Raw genomic sequence first — 26,842 nt, forward strand, 5'->3', positions numbered from 1 at the left:
ATAAGAATTTTTAGCATGTTTTAATAAGGATTTTAAAATTTCACATTATAAGGTGCTTATTTTTTTTCCTAAAACAAAGGTGTTGTAAACGCACAAAGCTCCTCATTGAGCCTCTCACCATCACGTTCACGTTGAACTCACCCTAAAATCAAGGAGAGGTAGATCGAATCTCCCCACGGGGGGCAACCTCCACCTAGTAGCTAAATATGGTTAGTTGAGAATTTCTCCCCAAGTCGTTTTTTGAGGCAAAATCACATTCTTCTTTTTTCCTCCAATATTGTGGCGAAATACATGGAAGAAAAATCATGGGAGGCACGGTGGAACGAGTGCACCTGTTTTTCCCCTCCAAAAGTGCACTAGTTGCCATATTGCATGTGAACGTGTCACATGTACAAACAATTGAAATGTTGTTTTTATTTTGTTAACAATTCCTAAATATTGAATTTCAACATGCACCTACCCCATGGCGGTTAGGTCAAATTTGTCTTATCCAAGATCCGCCAGCGACCGTGCAGATTCTTGTACCATGCACGTGCTGCTCCGGGCCTCCGGCGTCTGGTACCGGACAGGGGAATTTGGATGTGATGCAATACAATTCATGTTGACCCATATCATGCACCCTTAGCCAGCCAGGCCGACAACATGCACCGCTAGCCACCTCGATCTAGACCATGTGGTAGTCTCCACGATGGGCAAAGATGCTCAGCTGGACATGTTTGCTGGCACTAGTGCATGATGCACAATCTCGGTGTGCAAGACGGGTAGCCATGTGTCGCTTTGACATGCTTGGCATACGGAGGGAGGGACTTGTTGGAGAACTAACGAACCGAGGTGGGGTCAAGGGTGGATGGATGGTGTGGGTCAACTTGGCTAAAGGGGAACGGTTTGAGGCCATTTGAACAATGTATGCCATGGCTATGGTCATGAGCTAGCTCACTTGCCTTACCACAAAATTTTACCTAAGGGGACAATGCAAACTTAAAAAATTTGAGTTTTATTTTTGGATATCCTGTTTGTTACATTTATGGCACCGTGTACAACAAATTTGGGGTTATTTTGGAGATGGTAAAAAAAATCACTTCATTACAGACGGATCGTTTGGTCTCACTTAATCGAGTTTTTCTAGCAAGGTGGTTTTTTAGACCACATCCAAATCACCTTAAATTTTGTACACGTGATCTCTTTCATTAGAATAGACAGAATATAAAAGTTTGCCACTTTTTTAGAATTCTATATAATTTATAGTGGCTCAGTGAAACTCAGGTGCATACCTCTGACTTTACCTTAAGGGGACAGTGTAAACTTCATTACTGTTGAATTTTCTTTCATAATCATGTTTATTACATGTATGTGACAATGTAAAAAAAAGGTGATTTGGAGATGGTCCAATCATAAACATGTGACCATATACAAAAGAAAAAGCCCACCTCTTACAGGAGATTTCAGACCCCACGGCCTGCATACGACTAGAAACCCAACCATATGGGCCAGGATGAAGGCCCATGGGATATTGATTTCTCCTGCTAGTAGGCCCCACAAGGGCATACACAGAACTGGATATGGAACATGTTGTTTCAGTGAGAGAGGCTCATGCAAATTGTTTCTCAGCCGCGTATATAAGTAGGTGCATGCGCGTCTCGCTTGGTGAGGTGGGACTAAACTCCCACCACCCGTCAGTTGCGCCCGGTGCGTCTCAGCGTTGGGCTGTCCCAGGCGAACCTCACCCGCGTGCTGGACCACGCGTCCCTGTAGATGGTTGGGCTGGCCCATCTTGTATGCATATCCTTTTTATTTTTTGATTTTCACATATTTTCTTTCATTTATTATTATACAGTTCTAAAACAAAGGTGCTCCTGGGTATCTGTCATGAGGATTTCCGTCTGGATGTAAATTGTGCCGTCACCGCCGATTTGGTCGGTCCCCAGTAATTAGAATGCAAGGTGTTCCACGTCAAAAAAACAAAGGTTGTTGTAAACGCACAAAACTCCTTCTTCAGCCTCTCACCATCATGTTCACGTTGAACTCACCCTAAAATCAAGGACAGGTCGATCTAATCTCCCCACGGGGGGCAACCTCCATGGAGTAGCTAAATATGGTTACTTGAGATTTTCTTCCCAAGTCGTTTTTTGAGGGGAAAACACATTTTTCTTTTTTTCTCCAATATTTGTGGAGAAATACATGGAACAAAAATCGTGGGAGGCACGGGGGCTACCTGTTTTTTTCCTCCAAAAGTGCACTTGTTGCCAAAATGCATGTGAACATGTCATATTCCACATTTTCCTTCAAACATGTTGTACACCTGCACAAACAATTGAATTGTCATTTTCATTTTGTTATCAATTCCTAAATCTTGAATTTCAGCATGCACCTATCCCATGGCGTCTCATCCAAGCTCCCACATCAACCGTGCAGATTCTTCTACCATGCACGTGTGCTGCTCCGGCGTCCGGTATAAGAGAGGGTAATCTTGATCCGATGTGATGCGATTCATGTCTACCGATAGCATGCACTACCAACATGCACCGCTAGCCGCCTCGATCCAGACAATGGGCAAAGATGCTCAGCTCGACATGTTTGTTGGCACTAGTGCATGATGCGCCAATCTCAGTGTGCAAGACGTGTAGCCGTGTGTCGTTTTAACATGCTTGGCATACCGAGGGTAGGGACTCGTCGGAGATCCAATGAACTGAGGTGGGGTCAAGGGTGGATGGATGGTGTGGGTCAACTTGGCGCTAAAGGTTTACAGTGGGTGTCTACGTGGCCAAGTGTGCATGCATGGTGTGAATCCAGCTGCGTGTGATGCATTGGACGGGCCTTTTTGGATAGGGCCCACATGAAGCGGCAACGAATTTGGAGGGAAATGAAGGAACGGGCCCTGCACTCCGTCTGCATGCCGAACTCGTTCCCTCCATTGGCCAGATCCAGCATGCGATATGGCATCGTTTCCACATAGCCCGCGTTAGGGCTTATGCGTGCCGCTCTCGGTGTTTGACCACACCCTTCATGGGTCATACGACGAGACCATGCAGGCCCCGTGAAGCACCACCTAGGCACAAACCGGGCGCGTTACCTCTTGGTAGCTATATCCAAACCACATGCAGACCCACCGTCTAGACCCACGTGTGGAGCATCACGTAGAGGTTTAGACTCATACGTGGACATGCATCCTATTGGTAGGCGTATAGACTCATGCGTTACCTCTTGGTAGCTAGATCCAAACTGGACTCACACCACTTACGCTAGTACCCAAACCATGCATCCCCGCCATTTAGACTCATACGTGGACATGTGTGCATGCATGTTGTGGGTCCAGTTGAGTGCGATGCACGAGACATGCCTTGGTTACTAGGTCTAACATCACGTGGCATCGAGATTTGAGGCAAATGAAGGAACGGGCCCCGCACTCCTTTCACAGGCCGGAGGCATTCTCTCTCGATGGCTTGATCCGACATGCGATATGGTCCCGTTTGCACACAGCCTATGTGAGGGCCAATGCATGCCACTCTCGATGTTTTACCACAACCTCTAGGGGTTGTACGATGACACCACGCCAGGTCGGGTGAATTTTTAGCCCCTCACGAATTTGCATTGATTATAACAACAGCAGACGGGCGTCATAGCCATAGAGAACGGCGTCGAGGCCACGCCTTCCGTTGGTAGCATATGGCACATATATGGACCAAAGAGCTTAACATGGGGCACTCATCCCATTCCCTGCTATGATTTAATGGTGGCCGCGTAAGATCTTGAACTTTCGAGGTTGCAACCATAGAAATGCGTTAAATGGCCCGAATATGCGAGGGGCGGGGGGGGGGGCGAGAAAGGTGACGCAATTACCTACCCCCATTATTGAAGTTTGTTTTTTCTGGAAAGAAACAATTTGTTATAAATAAGGAATTTTCAGCACTTATTAATAACGATTTTATAATTTCACATTGTAAGGTGCATTTTCTCTCTAAAACAACGGTGTTGTAAACGCACAAAACTCCTCCTTGAGCCTCTCACCATCACGTTCACGTTGAACTCACCCAAAAAGGATTCCCTCTTTTTTACGATTTTCCTTTGTTTTTGTTTTTTAGACAAAAGGATTTTGCTTTGTGTTTTTTATTAGTAACATAGGGTTTTACTCTGTGACTGGTAAGCGGCATGTGGGCCTGTTTGGTTGTTTCTTTACGAACTGGACCCACGGGCCGTTATTTTCTGTGCTTGACACGGATAGGGTCCGTGTCATCACCCCCATCACCCACACACCCCTGCCCCCCTCACCCCACCCTCCCCACAAACCACCCCGCCGCCACCCCGCCGCCTACTCGCCTGGCCGCTCTCGACGGTTGGAGCAGAAGAGCGTGGAGTGAGATTGGGAGGCCGCCAGCAAGCACCTAGAGACTACCGGCGACTAGGTGAAGTGAGAAACCCTAACTTGTAATCTTCGACTTCTTTGTTCCTTGTTGTGTTGCCGTTTCGGGAGTTGGATATGGTTTTCAAAGTCAGAGATTAGATAGTTAGGATTTTTAAATCGGATGTTAGATGGAAGGCGATGCAGAGATTGAAGGAAATTTTCTACATCGGTGGCTTGCTGGGTATTTTTGTTCTAGGGTTTCGGTATTCCAGGGTTTTCATAACAATGAACAAGTGCAGATGCGTAACACAATAGCAGAAAATTTCAGCAAACAGTCCTTTAAAAACTTAAAATAATATTGGCCTTGTGCAGTGGCGAATCCAGGAAGAAACCAGAGGGTGGGCTCAAAACTTATAAGCTGGGCTAGTGGATTAAATTCCTTTTTAGGCCGAAATTAGGTTGGGTTTAGTAAGGCAGCCATTAACTTATATTCCTAGATTGCAAGTCAACTAAACATTTCTCAGAATAATATTTACCACAGTGTTTTTTTTGCAGAATATGAAATTTTGATCCAAATATTTGTATCTTTGTAGGGAAATAACAATAACCTCTTAATTCTGTTGCCCAAATTAGTTCATATTTTAAAGATTATAAATGTGAGGGCGTACAATATATCATAGTTTTTAGGAATTATTTTAATCTTTATTTTGTGTGGTTATGTAGTACCAGGAAAAAGTGAAGTAAGTTCATTTTCTCCAATATGACAGACAAGTGGCTAATTGAGTTGGTTACCCTGACGATCCTTCGTCCATCCAGAACAGATTTTCTTTTCTTTTTTAAGGAACATATTGTTGGATGCGGATGTATGTAGATGGGCTGTATGTTGAAGGCGTGTGTGTTTACATTCGGGTGGGCCGAGTAACAACAGTAGTAGGATTTTTGTTTTGATAGGACTTTTCTCAGAGATTACCGCTCAGTCTCAGACACTACCTCAGTTGTGCTGCAGAGGAGGAGGGGCCAATGCCGCGCATCGACGCTCGGGGTGAGCCCATGGTGCCGGTTGACGATCAAGAGAAGGACATGTCTGAACAAGCTGTGGTGCGGCGGGCACGCGCTGCGTTGCGGGGTTATGAGGAGTGGAGGGCGAGCCACCCGCTCAGTCCAAGTGTATGATTGTTGATTACTGATGCAGTACCTTCGTTGATTATACTGTATGATTGTTGCCTAGTGTGTTTACATGCATAAGCCCTTATCTTAAATTCTCATCCTTTGCTTTTCTTCATTTTATTTTGTTTACACAGGTGGTGTGCATAACCTGTCGACAGGACTGCAACAAGCCCGATGCTGATGGGTTGACATTTACCATCAGGCTAAATGGGGACACTTCAGCTGTGGTATAAATAATCATGTCAATTTTTACTTGTATTGTGTTTGTTCCCCTCTACTTTGAAGATTAACAAAATGTAGGAAATAAATAGCAATTAAATTCTACATCTGCAGATCGTGCCATGCTACGCATGGCACCAGTTCAGCGCCATCCCAGACAGTTCATTCATTTTTCAAGCGAGAGGGAGCCGCATGTATGATTTTGGCGTGTACAAAGGGAATTCAAGGGCTCATCTGTGGTGAAAACTGGTGCAAGTTTGTTGAAGACTTTGACCTGCGAGAAGGCGACCTTGTCTCCTTCAATTTGACTGAAGACATTCCTATCGTGTACTGCTGCAACCTGCCAAGGACATGCGATCAAAACAAAGAGCGTAAAGATCCTCTAGAATTAGCTATCATAATGAAGGGAATTAATCTGACGAAGCAAGAGGAGCGTAACCTACATGACCTTTTGGCGATGAAGAAAGGTTATATAGGTGCATTTTTTGTCCACCGCTTCACTAAGTCGAACATAGCAGGAAAGACGATGGTATGTTTTTGGTGGACTAGTATTTTCTATTTTGTATGCAATTTTCTTTGTTTTTTCATGGAGAGAAAGATTAATGATATGCTATTGTAGCTGAAACCAGTGAATACACTGATGTGCGTTTTTGCATATCCTTTTGTTTCCCATAACTGTAGATCCTTATGTAATATATGTAGATGTAGCTGAAGATCCTTTTGTTTACTGCTCCTTCACATATTTGATAATTTTTCTTCCTATGAAGGTGCATACAGAGATTACCGATGAAAGTTGTCGACGCCCTGAAGACCCCAGGAGATGGGGAGATACCGGGAGATGGGCTTGCTGGCATTCGGCTGTGCAAGGACAGTTTCATGTCGGTCAAGTACCACAAGTGTGATGATGGCTGCATCATCTTCGGCAAGGGATGGAGTGATTTTGTTGACAGTGAAGAGCTCAAGGTTCATAAAGCCATTCTTTTCGGTTTCAAGACCACCACCCGTGAAGATCTTCAGATCGAGGTGGTTATGAACATGCTGACCGAGGAGCCACAAATGTAGCACGACAACGCAAGAGTGTCCTTTACACTAGGTATACTGCGAAAACTATGTTCATAGCAGTTATGCATCTATGGGGTTACGTCTTCATTATGTCTTGGGTGACGATGACTATGAGAGGAGGACATGTTGCAGTTAGAGTAAATGCTAGGATTCGGCCCTATTCAGGACTCAAAATAGGGCTTACACAGGTGGTTGCTTTATTGGCTGTTGTTTCCCTGGCTATAATCATGAACGATGGTAACGCAAATGGAATCGTTAAGGGGGTTTTATTAATATTTTAAATCATGGAGTTAAGATGGTAGAACTACCTATGAGTGTTTGCGTAGGAGATGCGGGAAGGGCATCAGTTGTGTTCTTGACTCTTTGGTAATGCAGGAATAATGTGAGATTACAAAATAAATGGTATAGTGATCTTATGATTCTTGTTTAGCTAATTTGCTTGTGGATCATGGGATGGTCTATATTGCAGATGAAGGTGGTAAACAAAGAGGTGCTGATGTTGGGAGCAAAGAGGTGCTGATGGTCTATATGCGCAGGCTAGAGCATGTAGCAGGTGAATTGTACCGTTCATCGCAAGTGTGGAGTCACAGGGTACTGCGGTGTCGCTTGCGCATCTCTCAGCTATATTTTCTGTCCTCTGCCGTAGTTTTATTTTTTGGACCTTCATGTTAAGTCTGGCTGGGCTTGCTACAATGTATGATTTGTGCTGCTAGTTGATTACTTTAGTTTCTAGCTGTAGTTTGTATCAGGGGCTTGAAAGACCATGTGGTTTCTGTTAATGGAAAATCAGAGGGGGCGACCCTTCTTTTGATTAAAAAAATGAACTTTCTCTATGCAATTAAAATGTAAAATTTCTCTATTCAAACTCAGTTGAGAACAGTATTCATTATAAATCTGAAATAATCTTTTGGTAAAAATGGCTATCGCATCTGTATCATAGCTAGCGAAACTGAAACAAAATAAATGTCTTAAGTATAATATCTGGTGAACATGGATCAAATTAGGCAAGACAGCTAGAATAAAGGATGATTCAACTTGCAGGAAATTTGAACTTACGACTTACTAGAAGTATAATAAAGTTTACAGACTATCAGCTAGATAAATAGAAGAAACATTTTAGGTTAATTCATTCTTGCTTCCGGACTTCTTTGACCGCCTAGATGGTTTGGTGAGATGCTGGCGCTGACTCTCGAACTCCTTCTGGAAGTTCACCAAGCGCCTGTATACATCGTAGGTTGCATACGCGTCCATGCAAGCATAATAGATGTTCTTCAAGGGCAAGGGCGCTTCTGCCCATATATGGTGGTCATCTTCTGTGATAGCATCCTTCATCTTGTTGTAGCTGTGGTGGATGATGGAACCAGCGTAGTCAGCCAAGACATACTTTGGCTTAATCGTCACTGGATCAGACACTCTCCACATATTCTGGATATCCACATAGTTTTGTACCACCAGACCAACACGCTTGAGTTTTTGCTCGTCATTGTTGATGTCCACCCCAACAAAGGTGTACTCCTCGTCGAGCAGGAAGGCGGCAAGCAGGCCGCAGTGCTCATCAGCAACGCTTATGTGGTACACGAGGACATAGATGCCAACGCATAACTGGACCACGACAGCCATCTGTCTCGGACCACGAGGCCAGGTGTACTCCACATCCAGTGCAACTATCTTCTGGTCGTCGTTCCGCAGCCAGTATTTGAATCTGCCAATGCAGTACTCAACACACCTAGCCTTGTTCGTGTACTTCACAAAAATTTCGGTATTTCCATCGGCCCTAGCAGCATAATCTTTCTCGAACGCCATGCCGAAGGACTGTAATTGATGAAACCAGTATAAGACATGAAGCATGACAATAACATGATAACAATAAGCCGAGATGAATATGACGGCAGATGGTATAGTAATTCTGGCGCTATTGAAACTTTATGTAAACAAGTGCATGAACAATTTAAACTAAACAAGTACTCCCTCTGTAAAGAAATCACTAAAGTAGTGAACCAAAAGTTATTATATTTCCTTGCAGAGGGAGTATATGCGAATTAAAAATCAAAATTTACGCTCTTGAAATATTTATCTAAACAACTGCATCAACAATCAAGAATAAACATGTATCTATAAATTGTTCATCACCCATGCAGATGAAACTATGTGTACAAACTAAAGAAGCAGGAGAAAAACAAGAAATTGACAAGTCAACGGACTAGATGTTCCATGCAGATGAATCTGTGTGCAAAATTCTCATAAGGCAACGGACTACATGTTGTAGGCAGATGAATCTGTGCGCACAAAATAAAGAAGCATGAGAACAAGAAATTGACAAGAAGAAGGCCATCGTATGTGCTGCTACTGGAGAACTACTAACATAATTGACAGGAAGGAGAACTCACCGTTCCAGAAGCCAGATTGTTGGGAGAGTGGGCGACGCAAAGGAAGAGGGAATCGAGAGGATGCAGAGGCAGAGGAACCGTCTTTTGGAGAGTCGTGGCACCGAGGACGAAGTGCCCTCGCGCATGTCCGTCCTAAATAATTGGGACGGGGCTCGTCGCGCCTGTTGGAGTCCTCGCTTCCTTTCTCATGTTCACATTTAAAATGGGCTCATCCCATTATAATAGGCCCGTATAAGAAAGCACAAGAAGCCCAAACGCTTCACGGTTGAGATGACTGATCTACACTTGCTAAAAAATTCTCAAAATAAAAAAAACTAGCTAAAAAAATTACGTGATCTAAAACTACCTCTTCGTGAGATCCCAAAGTCCCAATATTTCCTTGTGGTCGGTTGTTACAGAATCCCCTATAAATACGAAGCTTTTCATGGCATAGATCGTATACTTCCACCCCACGCCTCCCACCCCACGCCTCCCACCCCACGCCTCCCATACCTAGCCTTCCATGACTACACCGAATTACCACCCCACGCCGCCCAAAGTAGCTCCCGGGTCGGTGAAGCCGATGGAGCCGTCATCTTCGAAGCCTGCGTCGGCGAATCCTGAGATGAAAGAGAAGGGCACGTCAGAGAAGCCGACGAAAGAGAAGGGCACGTCGGAGAAGCCGGCGAAGCAAAAGATGAAAGCGAACGGCAATGGAGCCGGTCGCCATCGAGAGAATCCTCCAGTAACAATCGAGATCCTTGTATTCTATATACTCCCTCCTTCCCAAGTCTGCATGCAATCCCATTATTTACGGCGCACTTCCTTTTGATCTCGTTTAGTTACAGCCATAACGAACTATCCCTATTTTACCGAAGGGAGATGGATGTGTCTAGAAAGAAAAGAAAAAACGACAAAACAAAAGCCTTGCACGAATCTTAGCATAAAATCAATGACATAGGACTTAGATAAGCAATACTTAGAGCACATCTAGATGTGCTTTAGCAAAACTTAAGGGAGATCGTGGATGCCTACCTCTCTTAGTTTTTAGTCGTGAATGCCTCTCTCTGTAATGAAACTTGCGCTAATTTTCGTGCTGGAAAGTTGTACGTGCAACGATATGGAAAGGAAGTACTAGTAATTTAACTTTGTTTAAAACCAGCAACCGAATCAACAAAATAATCGTAGTACTCATAAATGCCTGATCAAATACGCAGTAGACAGAATACAAAGTAGTTTTGTACGTAAGTTGCATGCCTCACTTATTTGGCATTGAGAACATCAAATGTATGTACTATATTAAATTTTAGGTTGACGAGAAAGAAAAGAGAAAACTAAAGAGAAAGATGGACAGTAGGCTCACATGTTTCGGTCCATGTCAACATTTTTAGGCTTCTTGATGATGCCTAGTTGTGTTTTTGGTTGCTCGAGTCACTACTATGGTCATGTTTACTGGACATAAGGTTATCGTCTCTGTTTATCTGCCATAAAATTTGGAAATTGCTAATTTTTTGGCATAGGCTTCCTAAATGAGTTCTTAGCCTCTAGTCATTGAAACTGTTGGTGATTGCCCTTAATTTTGCATGGTCTTTACTAATTGATCTTTATGAATCTGATGGGAACTAAGGAGTGTGCTCTTGAATGCTTGCAATGGAATTGCTACATTCCTTTTTTGAGATTATCTATAAACTATTGATCTTCTGATCATGTGAGCAATTATTTTCGTAAACGTGACGCCTGAAACTTTAGTAGTGTACATAGACCAAAGTCTGCTCTTTCTACTAAAAATCTATACTATTATCAGTTAATTTGTCGACATAGGTAGCTTGTTTTTCTATGTCTGGTGTTCATTATATGGCCTAGAAGCTCTATGATTTCATGCAGTACTGTAGAGCACAATTTTGATATTGGCATAGATTAGATCTAGTCGGTTCTATGCGTGTTTAAATGAATACCATACAGAATCTAATCACACTATTTGTACATTCAGGGAACTCAGATTGCTTCATTGCTGCAATACGAGAAGTTCATAAAAGAATTAAACGCACAGCAACTGATGTACATCAAGTTGATTGGACTGGGGGAACTTCTCAAGACTCATGGCATGAGAATGAGACGTTTACTGTGCTAGGCCATCGCTTATTCATATGATGCAGAGAAGGATGCCTTTATAATTAATGGGAGACCATGTAGGATCACACTAAAAGATGTGGAGCATATAACAGGCCTGCCCTGCATGGGGAAGAATCACGTCTCTTCAAATCACAACGATACTTTGGAGTTGTGGAAGGAACTGAAAGACCCCAATGACACAAAAGTAACTTTGAAAGGATTGCTAGCCAAGATGAAAGGCGACAGCACACCTAATTTTGTTAGGCCATTAGTCTTGTACACCATAGGCAAATATGTATGCCCGACAACACAGCAGTATGTGGACAACAGATACCTTGGGATTGTTAGAAACGTTGAGACAATAAAGAGCACCAATTTTGGACAGCTTACACTTGACCATCTTATGGCTAGCGTCAGGAAATTTGTGAATGGTGGAGCAAATCTGGAGGGCAACCTACCACTGCTGCAAGTAATACAATCATTATTAACATACCATACATTTAATTTTATGGAAAATTTTCTAAGTTGTTTATGTTGTAATGCAGACGTGGTACTACGAGAAGTGGAGGGTGCACCAATTGGACTCTACCATCTCATATGCATCAAGGTTAAGGCCGCTGATCCAAAACTGGAGTGACGAGAAGGCACAGAAGGTTGACAACATAATCAACAAAAAATATATAGGGTTTGGAGAGGTAAAGTGTTAGTACTGTGTGCCTGGATTATCTAACATATGTTTTGAATGATACTAACGACACTCATGCAGTATGTCGATGACCTGTTGCGGCCTTTCAATCCGCCACCAGTTGGGACGCCGGTCAAACCAAAGACTGGCGGTCAGGTAAATGATGAACATCAGGCACAAATATATATTGTAACTTTGCAAGTATTATCGAAGTCATATGCTTCTAACTACTTGTAATTTGCAGGATAAGGCACTCATGGGCCGTGTATTGGCCGATTTGAAAGAAGTTGCCTCCATTGTGCGGGAGGCCAGTGCACAACAATTTGATAGGATGTGCACCCTTGAAAAAAATGGACGAGTGCCTTAGGCGTACACTTGCGAACGGCAGACGCACGGACGACCTCATCACAGAATTCAATGTAAGTATACCATTATGAGTTTCTATAAATAATTTTACTATCAATACTCTCCACACTAACACATTTTTTTAAGAACCACCGCTATGGAATATTTGATGCTGATCGCCCAGGAGTAGAGGACATACAGCTATCTGACCTGGGAGTACCTGCGGACCCAATGGAGGTCCCAGGAGAGAATACTACTCACCAGCAAAACAAAAAGATGACACGGGGCTCATTGCCTAAGGCATTTCTGCTAAGGGAATACAAAAAGATAACATGGATGCCCCCATGAAGAACGTAGATGAAGATTTGCAGCCTGCTCCTAGTTTCCAATCGCGAAAGCATTCAAAAACCACCACAAACCTTGAAGCTTTGATGGTGATACACATTTCACATCTAACTGATTTTGTTTTAAGTTAATGCAGATTCGTAGCTAGCATATGATCTTCCACGTTCAGGATGAAGAAGGCAGAGTTGTTGCTGCAGCTTGCAAGAAGAGTCTCAAGAATGTTTCACAGCTTTATAAAGAGCTGGATGCTTTGCAGGGTGCTCCGAGTTTGGATTCGCGAAAGCATTCCAAAGCCACCACAAGCCTTGAAGCTTTCCTGGTGATGCACATTTTAAAGTTAAGTGGTTTCATTTTTTTATTTCATGCAGATTGCAAGCTAACAAGTGCTTTATTTCGAATCACATGATCCTCTGAATTTGAGGCACAATGAGAATGTGCGAAAGGCTGAAGAAAGAAGAGATCAAGATGATGAAGATGTCGGTATTGAGGTGGGGGGAGAGGCAGGTACCAAAAGCAAACACCGGTCTGCCAAGGCTAAGGGAATAAGGGAGCCAGAAGAGCCCCATGTCTTCCCAGTTGATGAGGACAACTATGATGATTCTTTAGCAAAGCAGTGACAAGATAGTGTGGTTGATTCCATGCTACCAACTCGTGCGAGCATCCAGAAAAGAGTGGCATCTCCATTATTGTGCAATGAGGATTATGTTCTGTACGATAGTGATAAGAAGAGAAAGAAAACAGGACTCCAACGGAGTCTACCAACGATTCCAAGGACACAAAGAATACAAAAAGGAAAAACTGTGCAAGCAATTTAAAAGATACAGACACAGGTGCTTCGAGGCTGGAGACCGACCTTGACAAGTTTCGACAGATTTACGTGGCCGAAATTGTCAAGACCTCCGATCTTGATAAACAATTGGTGGTAATTGATGACATTGTTCTGCTACAGAAGTATTTGCAATGCCTCACCATGACAGATGGAGGCGAAGATGACAAATGGTTGGGTGTCGAAGTAAGATATTTTCCAAATTATTTTATCAATTTTCTTTTGCATAGTACAATTAACTTGATTTTTGTTTTAGTTGGTTGATGCAATGATTCAGATCACGCGTCATGATCATCCTAAAGGACATAAGGGACGGGGCAACTGGTTTACATTGAGAGGGTGGCCGGCGTCGCTATGCTCGAAAGAGATGGTAAGGTAGAGAACTACCACGAGGCCGCTTTGGCGGGCAGTCATGGAATCATCTTAAAGGAGATAACTACCTCAGACATGATCTGGTACCATCTAACCATGACATAAACACATTTATTTTTCTAATTATTATGCATGTTGATGTAATCATCTTTACTGTCCAGGTTTTTCTACCTACGAACATGGCGAACGGCCACTGGTTCCTTGTGGTCGTAAACCCCAGAAGGAGGGAGATTCAGATTCTTGATTCACTTTTCGCTACGTAGTACGCACAAAAGTGGTTCACGTGGTGAGATTTTAAACGTCTTACAATATAACACAGGATTTAGCATCATACCTAACCATGAACCGTGAGCAACTTCTCATACCATGGACTTTGGCAGATACGTGGGGTGGAAGAACATCTGAGAGCATCGCTGCGAATCAATGGACCACAAAGCCATGTATGGAAAGACATTAACGTGACCCAATGGATAGTAAAGCATGTTCCTGTGCCAAGACAAGATGACAAGTCAGTCAACAGTATTAGCTTCTAATTATGTTTTTCATTGTTAATCCGTGAAATGCTGCTAACAGAATTAATTGTTGTAGTTCTTCTTGTGCACTCTACATGCTGAAGAACATCGCATTCTTTACGGGAGAAGATCTTACGCTGCGTTATGACCAAGTACGTAGAGTAACACCTAAAATTCTGTCAATTTTGTAAACATATGGAACGATACTAACATATCCTCCCATGCAGGCATACATTGACAATTATAGAAGAGAGCTGCCTATTGTCCTTCTTAATTCGCCCTACAACAAATTGAAGTCCATGAAAAGGCTGAAGACGTACAATGCTAGCCTATCCGATGCAGCTGCGATTGAAGATCATGAAGATGCAAGCAGTTAGTCCAGCGGTGGTTGATTCTTAGTCTGGAGTGTACACTTGGTTATGAATCGGTAGAGTAGGGTGTGGTTTGGTTTTAGTCCCGAAGAAGGTTTCCTAGCCATGTTCTTAGTCCACTACGGATTAATCAAGTTGTAATATTTCACAGTACTGGTTCCAAATACTATTCTTGAAATAAATTTGGTTTGCATGGGAGACGCTCAAACATATATTTGCTTTTTACAACCAGAACTTTTGAAGCTTAGGAAGGTTAATTGAATTCTTAAATTTATATTTAAGTTTCGTCGGAGTCTGGACAAGATTCAGAACAATTACATCGCTAGTTAGAAGTTTCAGATTTTTTTAACAATGCTAGTTAGAAGTTTCAGAAAAATTTCATCGAAATATTTTGGCCGAAAATAACAGTGCTGAAATATTTTGGCCGAAATTCAGTGAGGCTGAAATATTTTGGCTGAAAGGCAAATATTGCAATGAGTGCTGAAATGAATGAAGTTCAGTTATTTCATCAAAATCTCACCAAAGTGAAAACCATGGTGTCGTGCCATCTTGAGCAGCACCAGACATGATTCAGTATTATTAACAAAATTTGGTCTCACATATACAAGGAAAAAAGGTATGAGCATGAGCATGCAAGATTGGATGGGCAATAAAATAGCTTCACAAGAGAGTAAAATACTTCACGTGTGAAGACTCAATCCTAGTTGACTTTAGAACCAGTTTTCATCCTAAAAGAGGTCCAGTGAACTACTTCTAACCAATAATAAAAGCGGTCCAGTTCTTTTGGCTGATTTTCAAAGAAACGAGAACTATATCTTTTTGATGATCGTGATTCTCAGGATACCTACGTGTTGTTACGCAATTTACCTTGTTTTATTTTTAAACCATAACTTACCTTTGCTAAACTCTCCACGCCCCCTAATATTCAACCAGGTGGGTCCCCTCCCTTGATTTCCTCCAACCGAAGAAACCTATACGTACATGTATGCCCGGGTTGTTACGATCCCTATAAATAGGGATCCTTTGAAACCTCGTAGATCATAGTTCGTCCTTCTGCGCCGCCCAAACCAGCAAGACCGAAGGACGGAGCAACCCAGGAATCCAGCAAGACCGAACGACGGAGCCAAACATGAATCCTCTGGTAACTCCCCACGATCTCCTCCTGCAGCCGCTGCTATTTTTCGTGCCACGATCTTCCTCCCATGATCTCTTGCTGCAACCCCACTCGTTGTTTACATATTCATGTAACTCAGCACGTTTTTAAACAAATTAAGTTGGGGGCGTTAGGGGAGGGCGCTAGGATTTGTTTCCTACCAGATTGGCAGTTCATTGATTAATTCCAGGCTAAATCTTAGCGTCTGGTCTTGTTGATGCAAATTAGTGCAGCGGGCGCTTGCCTTCTTTTTTACTTCCGCACGAGTTATGGAAGGCATCGATGGCCCACGTTTTAATTCCATACTACTGACCATGATTAGCGCCTAGAGTTGAGGAGACCACGGTTGGATAGTTTTTTATTTTCCAATCTTTATTTTATTTCAGATAAGTGCCTTGCAATGGAGATTACAATATATGACCGTTCAAACGTAACAAAGCTGAATCTAATGATAGTATTTGCACATTCATGGAACTCAGCATGCTTGTACCTCATGCAGTAGCGTAGAGCACAATTTTTATGTTGGTATATATAAGTTGTATTCGTCTGTATGAGTGTTTAAATTGTATACCATGCTGAATCTAATCACACTTGCACATCCATTGAACCCAGGATGCTTCTTTGCTGCCATATGAGGAGTTCATAAACGGATTGAACATGCAGCAAAGGATGTACATCCAGTTGATAGGACTGGGTGGACATTTAAAGACACCTAGCATCAAAATTAGACGTGTACTGTGCCTGGCCATCGCTAATTCACATGATGCAGAGCACGATGCCTTTATCATCAATGGGAGACCATGTAGGATCACACTAGAAGATGTAGCGCATATAACAGGCATGCCCTGCCATGGGAAGAAGCACGTCCCTTCAAATCTTGATGATAATATGGAGTTGTGGAAGAAACTGAAAGACCGTAATGACACCAAAATAACTTTCAAAGGATTGCTAGTCAAGATGAAAGGCGACAGCACACCAAATTTTGTCAGGCCATTTATCTTGTACACCATAGGAAAATATGTATGCCGAACAAAAGAGTAGTATGTGGATAACAAATATATTGGGATTGTTAGAAACGTTGAGACGATAAAGGGCACAAATCTTGGACAGCTAACGCTTGACTATCTTATGGATAGCGTGAAGAATTTTGTAAATGGTGAGGCAATTCTGGAGGGGAATCTACCACTGCTGCAGGTAATTCGTAGTAGTACAATTATCAGTTACCTAACATACATTACATAATGTACGAGAATGTTTGTAAATTGCTTTTGTTGTCATGCAGACATGGTACTACAAGAAGTTCAGAGTGCACCAATTGGACTCTAGCATCTCGTATGAATCAAGGTTAAGGCCGTTGATCCAGAACTGGAGCGAGGAGAAGGCAAAAAAGGTTGACAATATAATCTAGAATAATTATCTGGGAGTTGGAGAGGTAAAATGTCAGCACATTGCCTGGATTATGTAACATATATATTTTCGAAATCATACTAACGACACTAAACTGCAGTATGTTGAGGACCTGATGAGGCCTTTCATTCCAGCACGAGATGGTATGCTGGCCAAACCGAAGACTGGCGCTCAGGTAAATGAGTTACATCAGGCACAAATATATATTGTAACATTCCAACTAGCATGAAGTTATATGATTCTAACTGTTTCAAAGTCTCAGATTAAGGTACTCGTCGGACGTGTATTGACTGATTTGCAAGAAGTTGCCTCCCTCGTGCGGGAGTCCGGTGCAGAACAAGTCGATAGGATGTGCACCCTTGAAAAGAAAATGGATGAGTGCCTTAGGTGTACCCGTACAAATGGCAAGATCATGGAGGACCTCATCAAAGAATTGAACGTAAGCCTAGAATTATGAGATTAGTATATATAATTGGAAATTTACGTGTACAAGTTTTTTTCTAAATTAGTTTACTATGAAAACACCCCAGACTAACATGTATTTTTTAAAGAAAAAACGCAATGGAATATTTCCAGTAGTGGAGGACATACATCTATCTGACCTCGGGGCACCTTCACACCCAATGGAGGCCTCTGTTGAGAATGCTGAGCTGGCTTCTGACCAGGGGAAACAAAAGGATGTCACGGAGGTCGCTGCTAAGCACGATTGTAAGCAGGGAATAAAAAATGATGACATGGAGCCCCCCATGAAGAACCTTGATGAAGATTTTGACGTACGCATGCATGTTAACTTAATTATGAGACAATCATTGTCGTGTCAGAAATAACATGTGATCTTCCACGTACAGGATGAAGCATTCGGAAGAGCTGCTGTAAAAATCAAACAGGATCTCAGTGGTGTTCATAAGCTTTTGAAAGAGGTGGATGATATCCAGGGAGCTCCTAGTTTTGATAAGAAAATGCATTCCAAAGCCACCACAAGCCTTGAAGATTTCCAGGTGATGCACATTTTACCTATAATTGAGCAAGAATCTGCTAAAGGCTAACACGCGGTTTATTTCGTATGACAGAATCCGTTCAACAGACAGAGTAACCAGCACTCTGTGAAGGATACGGGATCGCGAGATCCTGAAGAGCCCCGTGCCTTCACAGATGATGACAGCCATGATGAATCCTTTCGAAAGCAGCAACAAGTAAGTGTGGTTGAATCGACGCCACCAAATCATGGGGGCGAAAAGAAAAGTATGGTATTGCAATTATTTAAGAATGACGAGTATGCTCCATACGATACTGAGAAGAAAAAAAGGAAAAACAAGACTCCATCAGAGTGTACAAATGATTCCGAGGACACGAACAATAAAAAGAGGAAAATCGGCTCTAGCAACTTAAAAAAGAGGTCAAAAGTTCCTGAAACCCAGAGGGACTAGGTAGACGTGGTTCGACAGGATTTTGTGGCGTTACTGGTCAACACTATAAATTGTGAAAAACAAATGGTCTTAGTTGATGACATTGTCGTGCTATCAAAGCATTTGCAATGCCTCACCCATAAAGATGAATCTGAAGATGGCGTATGGTTGGGTGACGAAGTAAGATAGTATTTCACAAATTAGTTTATGAAGTTTCATTTTTGTACAATACAATTAACTTGATTATTGTTGTAGGTGATTGATGTTGCGATCCAGCTCATGCGTCATGATGAACCAATTGGCACAAGGGACGACCAACTGGTTTACATTGAGAGGGTGACCGGCGTTGCTAAGCTCGAAAGAGATGGTAGGATAGAGGAGTGCTACGAGGACGCTTTGGCAGGCATTCCTGGAACAACACAAGGCGCCACCTACCTGAAACATGATATGGTATTTTAACCTGACGTAGAACAGATTTTTTTATTACTATGCACGTTGATCTAATTATCTGTGCACTCCAGGTTTTCCTACCTACGAACAGTTTAAACGTCCACTGGTTCCCTGTGGTCGTAAACCCCAGAACGAAGGAGATTCAGGTTCTTGATTCACTTTTCCACTGTATGGTACCCAGAGAAGTAAATAACGTGGTGAAAATTTCAAGATATTTAATTATAAGAAAGGATTTAACATCATATGTAAGTATTAGTCGTAGGCAACTTCTCATCACATTGGGCTTGCAGGCACGTGTGATGGAAGCACATCTGAGAGCAGCGACGCGAGTCAATGGGATTGAAAGCAGTGCATGGGAAGGCATTAACATGACGCAATGGCCAGTACTGAATATTAATGTGCCAAAATCTGATAAGACGTCAGTCAACAATATTAGCTTTTGTTTTTTGTTTTAGATTGTTAATATCTGAAATGCTGATCTAACAACATAAAATGTTGCAGTTCTTGTTCCGCACTGTACATGCTGAAGAACATCGAATTATTTACGGGAGTAAAACTGAGGTTGCAATATGACGAAGTACGTAGAGTAACACCTAAAATTCTGTCATTTTCTGAAACGTATGGAACGATACTATCATATCCTCGCATGCAGGCCTACATCGACAAATTCAGAAGAGAGCTACCTGTTGTGCTTGTCGATTCACCCTACAACAAAATGAAATACTAGAATAGGTTCAAGTAGTACCATGCTAGGCTATCAGATGCAGCTGTGGTTCAACACGACGAGGATGCAAGCAGTTAGTCCAGCATTGTGGTTCATTCTTACATGTGGAGTGTACACTTGGCCATAAAGCGATAGAGTAGGGTGTGGTTGGGTTTTAGTCCCGAAGAAGGTTTCCTAGCCGTGTTCTTAGTCCATTGCGGATGAGTCAAGTTGTGAAACTTCAATAATATTGGTTACAATACTTTGCTTGAAATAAATTTGGTCTCTACAGGATATCGTAGAAATCTATATTTGCTTTTTACAACTATGTGACAGTAACAGTGCCTGGGCAAGGTTCAGACCAATTACAGTGCACGGGCAACCCTAGAAGAATAATGGATTATGACATGTCTATTTTCATACGAGAGAAAAAGGTACGATCATGAGCATAGCCTCACAACAGAAGAAAAAATACTGCACGAATCAACGCGCAATCCCAGAAAACGGCACAGTCAATGTCTCGTAGGCAGGCCGCAAAGCCAATAAAAGAGAGCATCAGGATAACCAGAGTAAAGCACGTACCATAGGGGGCCTCTGCAGGTGCTGCAACGACCATGGTGTGGCATGGTAGGACGTGTGCTGAATTGAAGGGATCACCTTCAGGAGCACAGTGGGGTGGGCATGGTACATCCATCCTGCCTCAGGGAATCACATAGCATGTTTTGTCATAGCCCTACAAAACAGAGGAAAGATTACTACTTGTACTAACCTTCTCAAGTGTGTGCATGTAACAAATGTTGGACATAACTAAACACGGAAGAACAAAATGCAACATATGGAAGAATCGAATGCTCATTCCTTTCTCTCTGCTTTTTGCGAGGATCATTACTCTCGGCGTAACAAGGCTAAAACATCATAATAAGAATTAACACCAATTTTCAAACGGTGGATATCCCATGTGAATCTAATTTTTCTTATAAAGCACATGCCAAGTCTGTTGATCCCAGTCCAGCAATTGCACAAGAAGAAGCGAGCATCATACATATTGAGCAACATAAGCTATGAATTGTTTATAGTACATTCCAAAATTAACAGCTTATCATCTCTATTGATCTCCAAATCTCACCTATCAGCCAAATTGAAAGAATACATGTTGAATGAAATGTATAAGTGTATGAATGCAACGATTGAACGTTCGTAGATCTTGCAGACAGGGCTGGATGAATGGGGCTGGCCGTCGAGGCCGGCGGCCGGCTTCATCTAGTCCCGCAGAACATGATCCATACCCAACCACGTTGCCTTCGGACGAGATGCATGGCTAGATCAAAGCTGTGGCCATGGCAGAGAGGCGTAGAGGACGCAAACAACCAATTGGGGTGTGGGAACGAGGTTGCCTATAACCTTGTGGCTGTAGGCACCCGCATGAAGGACTGGGAGGTGGGATAGCGCCGAATCTCCGTCGGCAGCCGCAGAAGAGAGGGAAGTGCGTCTCGTCTCGTGTTCTTCGTTGAAAAGGTTGTTCTGAGATCGCGAGGGAACTGGGTGGAGGGAGGGAGGGGCCGCGATGCGCGGCTAGATCCTGCCGGCGAGGATTAGCCGTCATTTTACCCTAGCGGCGGCGAGGAATAAAACCCTAGCGGCGGCGAGGAATAAACCCTACCGAACGGGGTAAAAATCGAACCGAAAATAGCCCTGAAATTTGTACCGAGAATACCCTTGAAATATTTGGGAGGAAAATCTGATCAGTTCAAAATATTTTTTCTCCCGAAAATGCCCCTCGGGGTCTGATATAATACACGTGACATCAGCGTATTGCATCAGATTTGGACCATCGAATTCGCTCCGACGGACGGTCCATATCGTCCGGATGCACTGTAAAATGACTCAAGTATATTGATGAAAGATCTAGCCACATCAATTTTCATGGTTCCAATGTTGGTAATTCTTTCGGCTGAATTATGAAAACTGAAAATGTTTTGCTGGACCTAATCTCAAATGATTTACATGATGATACAAAGATATACTCTGCTGGAATTGCCGAAAATGCCTACTTCCAAATGTTTACCGAGTTTGGCAAAATATCAGTTTGCCAAGAACCAGGCTAAATGGACTCGGCAAGAAAAGGAAACTCAGCAATATGAGTTTTTCCCGGTTGATGAGCGATGGACTGCTTGGTTGCATTTGATTCGGAGATTGATAGATGTTCAACTTTCCGACCAGCCGGACTCGATACTTTGGACACTAGCTAAAAATGGGGTTTTTACGGTGAAAACTTTCTATATGGACTTGATTAATTCTGGCCCAATCTCAAGATCGTTGTCTATTTGGAAGACTAAGGTCCCCTTGCGTATTAAATTTTTATGTGGTTTGTCCATAAGCAAGTCATCCTTACCAAGGATAATTTAATCAAAAGGCGGTGGGTAGGTAGTTCACGTTGTTGTTTTTGTGATCATGACGAAACAATACAACACTTATTTCTTGATTGCCCACTCGCCAAATTGCTTTGGAGAACCATTCATATTGCCTTCAACATTAATCCTCCAGTTGATAGTGAATCGTTGTGCGGAACGTGGTTAACTGGGGTTGAACATACTACCGCAGCTCGTATTCGGATTGGAATATGTGCGGTTTTGTGGGCTATATGGAATTGTCGAAATGATTTGATCTTTAACAGTCAACATAATTTAAATTTCTTGCAGGTCATCTTCAGAGCTACCGCATGGATCCGTACGTGGTCATTACTCACTCCTATGGACTCCAGGGAGCCTTTGGTTACTGGGTGAACCCACTGGGAGATAGTAGCACGGGTTATATTCAACCGGTTCGGATGGCGGTCGCATAATAGGATAGGAGTCTAGAGAGCGTATCCTTTATTTCGTCTTACCGGTTGTAATTTTGAGAGTATACTTTATTTTTCTTTATTTTGCTCCGCCTGCGAGCTGTAATATCGGGATGACTTTGTGATACTTTTGTGGCTTTTTAATAAGATGGCTGCATGCATCAGCATGATGCAGAGGCCGGGGGTACACCTCCGTTTTCAAAAAAATGAGTTTTCCCAGTGCCGACGAGGAAGAACTCGGTGAATAGGTAAAAATCGGCAATGTCTCGCCTTCGCAAGTTCCGCATATAGCGAACCCGACAAAGCACCGACAGATGGGTCCCATCACGGGCTAGGCAACGACACCGTGACAGCGGTGCGGCCTTTGCCAAGTTTTGATTAATGGAAACTCAGCATAGATTTACAATTTTCATTTTTAACAAGGAATCTCAGGGGCCAGGGATTTGTCGAGTACCCAACAGAAAACACTTGGGAAAGAACCGACCCTTCACCCCCCCATTCCTATAAAAAATAGATCACGCGTGGCCGGCTGGCGCGGCTGTAAAGGTGTGTCTAGAGCACATCTAGATGTGCTCTAGTTATTGCACATCTAAGTGGGTGAATTAAGTATAGAGAGAAAGACAAAAAAGGAAAAGAAAATATCTACACAAATCTCATCATAAGATCAATGACATAGGATTTAGATGTGCAATCTCATAGCACATCTAGATGTGCTTTAGCAAAACTGGTAAACAATATAGCGATCGTCGCTGCTGTGCCCCCTTCACCTAACCACTGCCCCCACCGCCGCGCCGCTAGCCTCCAGATTCCCACAACTACCGTCTGCCTCCACGTCTCCCACCAACTCCTCCGTCGGCCTCCCCGCTCTTCAGCGCCTACGCTGCTGGCTGCGCACTCAGCCGACCGATCCTAGCAGCTCTGGAAGACCTCCTATGACACCAGCTCGCCTCCCCCGCCAGCTGGCAATCACCACGCGAGGTGAGCTTCTTCTTCTTTTTTGATTTTTTTCTTTAGGTCAAATGTATATTTTTAAGTGTTTAGTGAGTTATTAATTAGTCAATAGTTGTTATATAGTATTGGTAGTTACTATATCTAGGTTAATATTTATTGGATGGTATAAAATTACATGTATGGATGATGAAATTTGATATGGGATGACATGGGAATTGCTATGGATAAGTTTGAAAGGATACGTATTAATGATTTTTATGATTAAGAGTGAGGGGATGAAGAGGATATAGCATTCTAATTTGTATAGATATGTCAATTGATGTGTACTAGAGTATTTACAATATTGTTTAAAAAAAGATCAGTAAAGAGAAAGAAAATGGAAGAAATTATAAAAAGAAAAGGAAGTTAGTAGTAAAAATTGCTATCTTTTGTTAAAATGCAGATGTGTGAAATATTTGCAAATGCTAGCTAGTTAGTTAATGATTAGATAGTTAGCTAGCTAGATATGTTAGTTGCTAGTTAATTAATTTGTGATTAGTTTTTCTAGACACAATTTTGTAGTTACTTTTTAGCAAAATTTTGTAGTTAGTTAGTTAGCTAGCTTCATTACTGTAAAAAACTTAGAAAAACAAACTTTGTAAGTGTAAACCCGGCCGCCCCATTAATTGCACACGTGATATATTTACAGCATAACCCAACCAAATAATGTCACCTGACCTAGTCGAACTGCCTTCAATGGCTCAACTGACACCAAACTACTGAAGCAGTCAAAGAACAAAACGGCCAACGATTCAAGCACACAGAACTTTGGATCGTCCCTTTTGCAACCATATCGATCATTAGCAGGCATGAACAAATTCAGAAAGATGCACAGGTAGGTAGAGAGAAGGCAAATTATTCAAGCATGCGCGTAGCAAGGCATGTCGCAGCAAACAGGCGGTTGTCCATATGGTCGCGTCAATCGCTACAAAACCACACAAAGGCGATCGAGTCCATGCATAAATGATAGGTACGTAGGTATAAGTAGTGATGATAAACAAAATAAGCATGCGGCCTCCTTCCAGCTCGCATGCGGCACACAAACGCTAACTTAACTAGCTTCGGTCGTCGGTCCCCAAGTGCTTCAGCATAAGGCACTCGGTCGCCGCCATTGGCGCCGACCAAGGTCACCGGTAACGGTAAGAGACGAGGCCTGGCCGAGCTAGCCGAACCTGTAGAGCCCGCTGTCGTTGACGAAGTGGCCGTCCATGTAGAAGGCGGCGTTAGGTGGGTGGTACGCGTCCATCATCACGAACTGCATCTCGTCCGACGGCTTCCAGTGGCGCTTCCTCTGGTTGATGAACCAGTTGTTGATCTGCTTCAGGTCCAGGCCCGTCGACTCTGCCAGCGCCACCTTCTGGCTCTCCTGTTGGAAAAATGCAAATCGTCAAGTTTATATCGAGAAGAGAAGTTCTAGAAATGCTCAGTATCAATACTGGAAGTGTGAGACTACATATATGTCGAAACTTGGAAGATTTGTATACCGAGGGATAAGGCCACTTGTAGTGCATCTCCCACCAGCTGAGGAGCTGCTGGCGAGCATCCTTCGGGAGCTTTCCTTTCTTCTTCTTCTTTGACAGCTCTTGCTTCAGGGAGCTCAGGTACCCACTGTACTTCTTCAGGAGATGGTGCTTCAGCTCCTGGTCCACGCCGTGGGCATCAATCTCAGGAAGCTCTGTCTCCCCTCCGCTGCCTTCTTGATCTTCCTCGGAAGAGCCTTAATTTACACATATCAAATGAAATTTGTTAGTAAAGTAAGAAACAAGGTATGAACTCGCTTTTACATAGCCAGATCAATGTAGGTTCATCCCAAAAAAGAGAACAATGTAGGTTGTAGACACATCCAGCTTTTGTCTTGACAAATACTACCTCCATTCACAAATATAATATGTTTTGGATATTTTAGTATGGACTACATACGGACTGAAATGAGTGAACATGGACTACATACAAACTGAAATGAGTGAACAAACACACTCAAATGTGTCTATATACATCTGATTCACGAAAAGTTAGAACATCTTATATTTGCGAACGGAGGGTGTATATAATAAGGGATGAAACCAGATTGTTGGTTTCTCATGGTAGTAGACAGGAAAATTAATTAATTAGGATCAATAGATAAAACAAATAGCAGTTTCAAACAAAAGGAGAGAATGTCTTCACGATTTAGTGAATAAACATCAAGTAGCCACTGCACATGTGAGAAGTAAAATAACAGGGAACTTAATCTTGCATGAATTCAATCATGGGCAATTAGCAAGTTACATATTTATCGTACGTAATCCATTTATTTACTTAACTATTTTATGCTTATAAGTGTATATGTGGATTGCCTAGCCCTTTCTAGCAGTTCGTACTTTTGGTTGCATTGGCTAGTGCATGAAGCTTAACATGGTATTAGAGTTAAGGTCTTGAGTTCAAGTCCTGCCTTTCGCAATTTTTCCAAAAATTGTTGTTGCCCGCCTTTGTCTCCCTATAGGGTGAGAGGGGGTGTTGAAGTGTATATGTGGATTTCCTAGCCCTTTCCATCATTTCGGAGTTCTGGTTGCGTTGGCTAGTGCATGAAGCTTAACAGTATGAAGATGAGATAATCATGTGTTCATAACTCGATATATAAGTTGGTAATATGCTTGTGAATTATATGTATCAATTTGCAAACTGCATTTTCGTAAAAAAGAAAATGTGTACGGTGTGGTGTGGATTGATCTCCAAGACTATATGGATTTTCATTTTAACAAATGAAGGCAAGTTGGAAGAGAGAAGCACCGCATATAAAGCTGGTTTCTATGTGACACCTTATACATGATTGGGAACCCTACCCTCCTCTCTTACCCCTACCCTGCAATGGAAACCCTAATGACTGTGTAAGCAGTTTAATGCAAAATGTTCAGGTGTGCATAATGCCCCGTAGGCTTCCCCAAATAAAGCTAGTTCCTTTATAAAGCGTTCAAAATGCCATTCAAAAGGGGTAAGCGGTACAGTTTTCTTTTTGAGAAAGCGGTACAACATTTTGGAGGTATGTAATACTCCCTCCGTTCCAAAATAAGTGTCTCAGATTTGCCAAAAAGTGGATGTATCTAGACTTGTTCGTGTCTAGATACATCCATTTTTGGACAAATCCAAGACACTCATTTTGGGACGGAGGGATTAGTAAGTAAAGATAAAATGGA

The 26,842-nt window shown here is 42.5% G+C and overlaps 1 protein-coding gene across 2 annotated transcripts in view; it reads right to left on the reverse strand.

Annotated features, from left to right (window-relative positions):
• Positions 1-24,509: 24,509 nt before the first annotated feature.
• The window catches only part of LOC542849 (homeobox protein KNOX3), a 7,881-nt gene continuing 5,548 nt past the window's right edge, over positions 24,510-26,842 (reverse strand). For both annotated transcript variants that reach the window (XM_044517552.1, XM_044517553.1), the window contains exons 5-6: positions 25,154-25,386; positions 24,510-25,035 (exon numbers count right to left, since the gene is read on the reverse strand). In XM_044517552.1, coding sequence (XP_044373487.1) covers positions 24,832-25,035; positions 25,154-25,386 — 437 coding nt within the window. In that variant the 3' untranslated portion in view covers positions 24,510-24,831. The remainder of the gene's footprint in view (positions 25,036-25,153; positions 25,387-26,842) is intronic.

This window comes from Triticum aestivum, chromosome 4D (genome assembly GCF_018294505.1).
Source record: "Triticum aestivum cultivar Chinese Spring chromosome 4D, IWGSC CS RefSeq v2.1, whole genome shotgun sequence".
Classification (NCBI taxonomy): Eukaryota; Viridiplantae; Streptophyta; class Magnoliopsida; order Poales; family Poaceae; genus Triticum; species Triticum aestivum.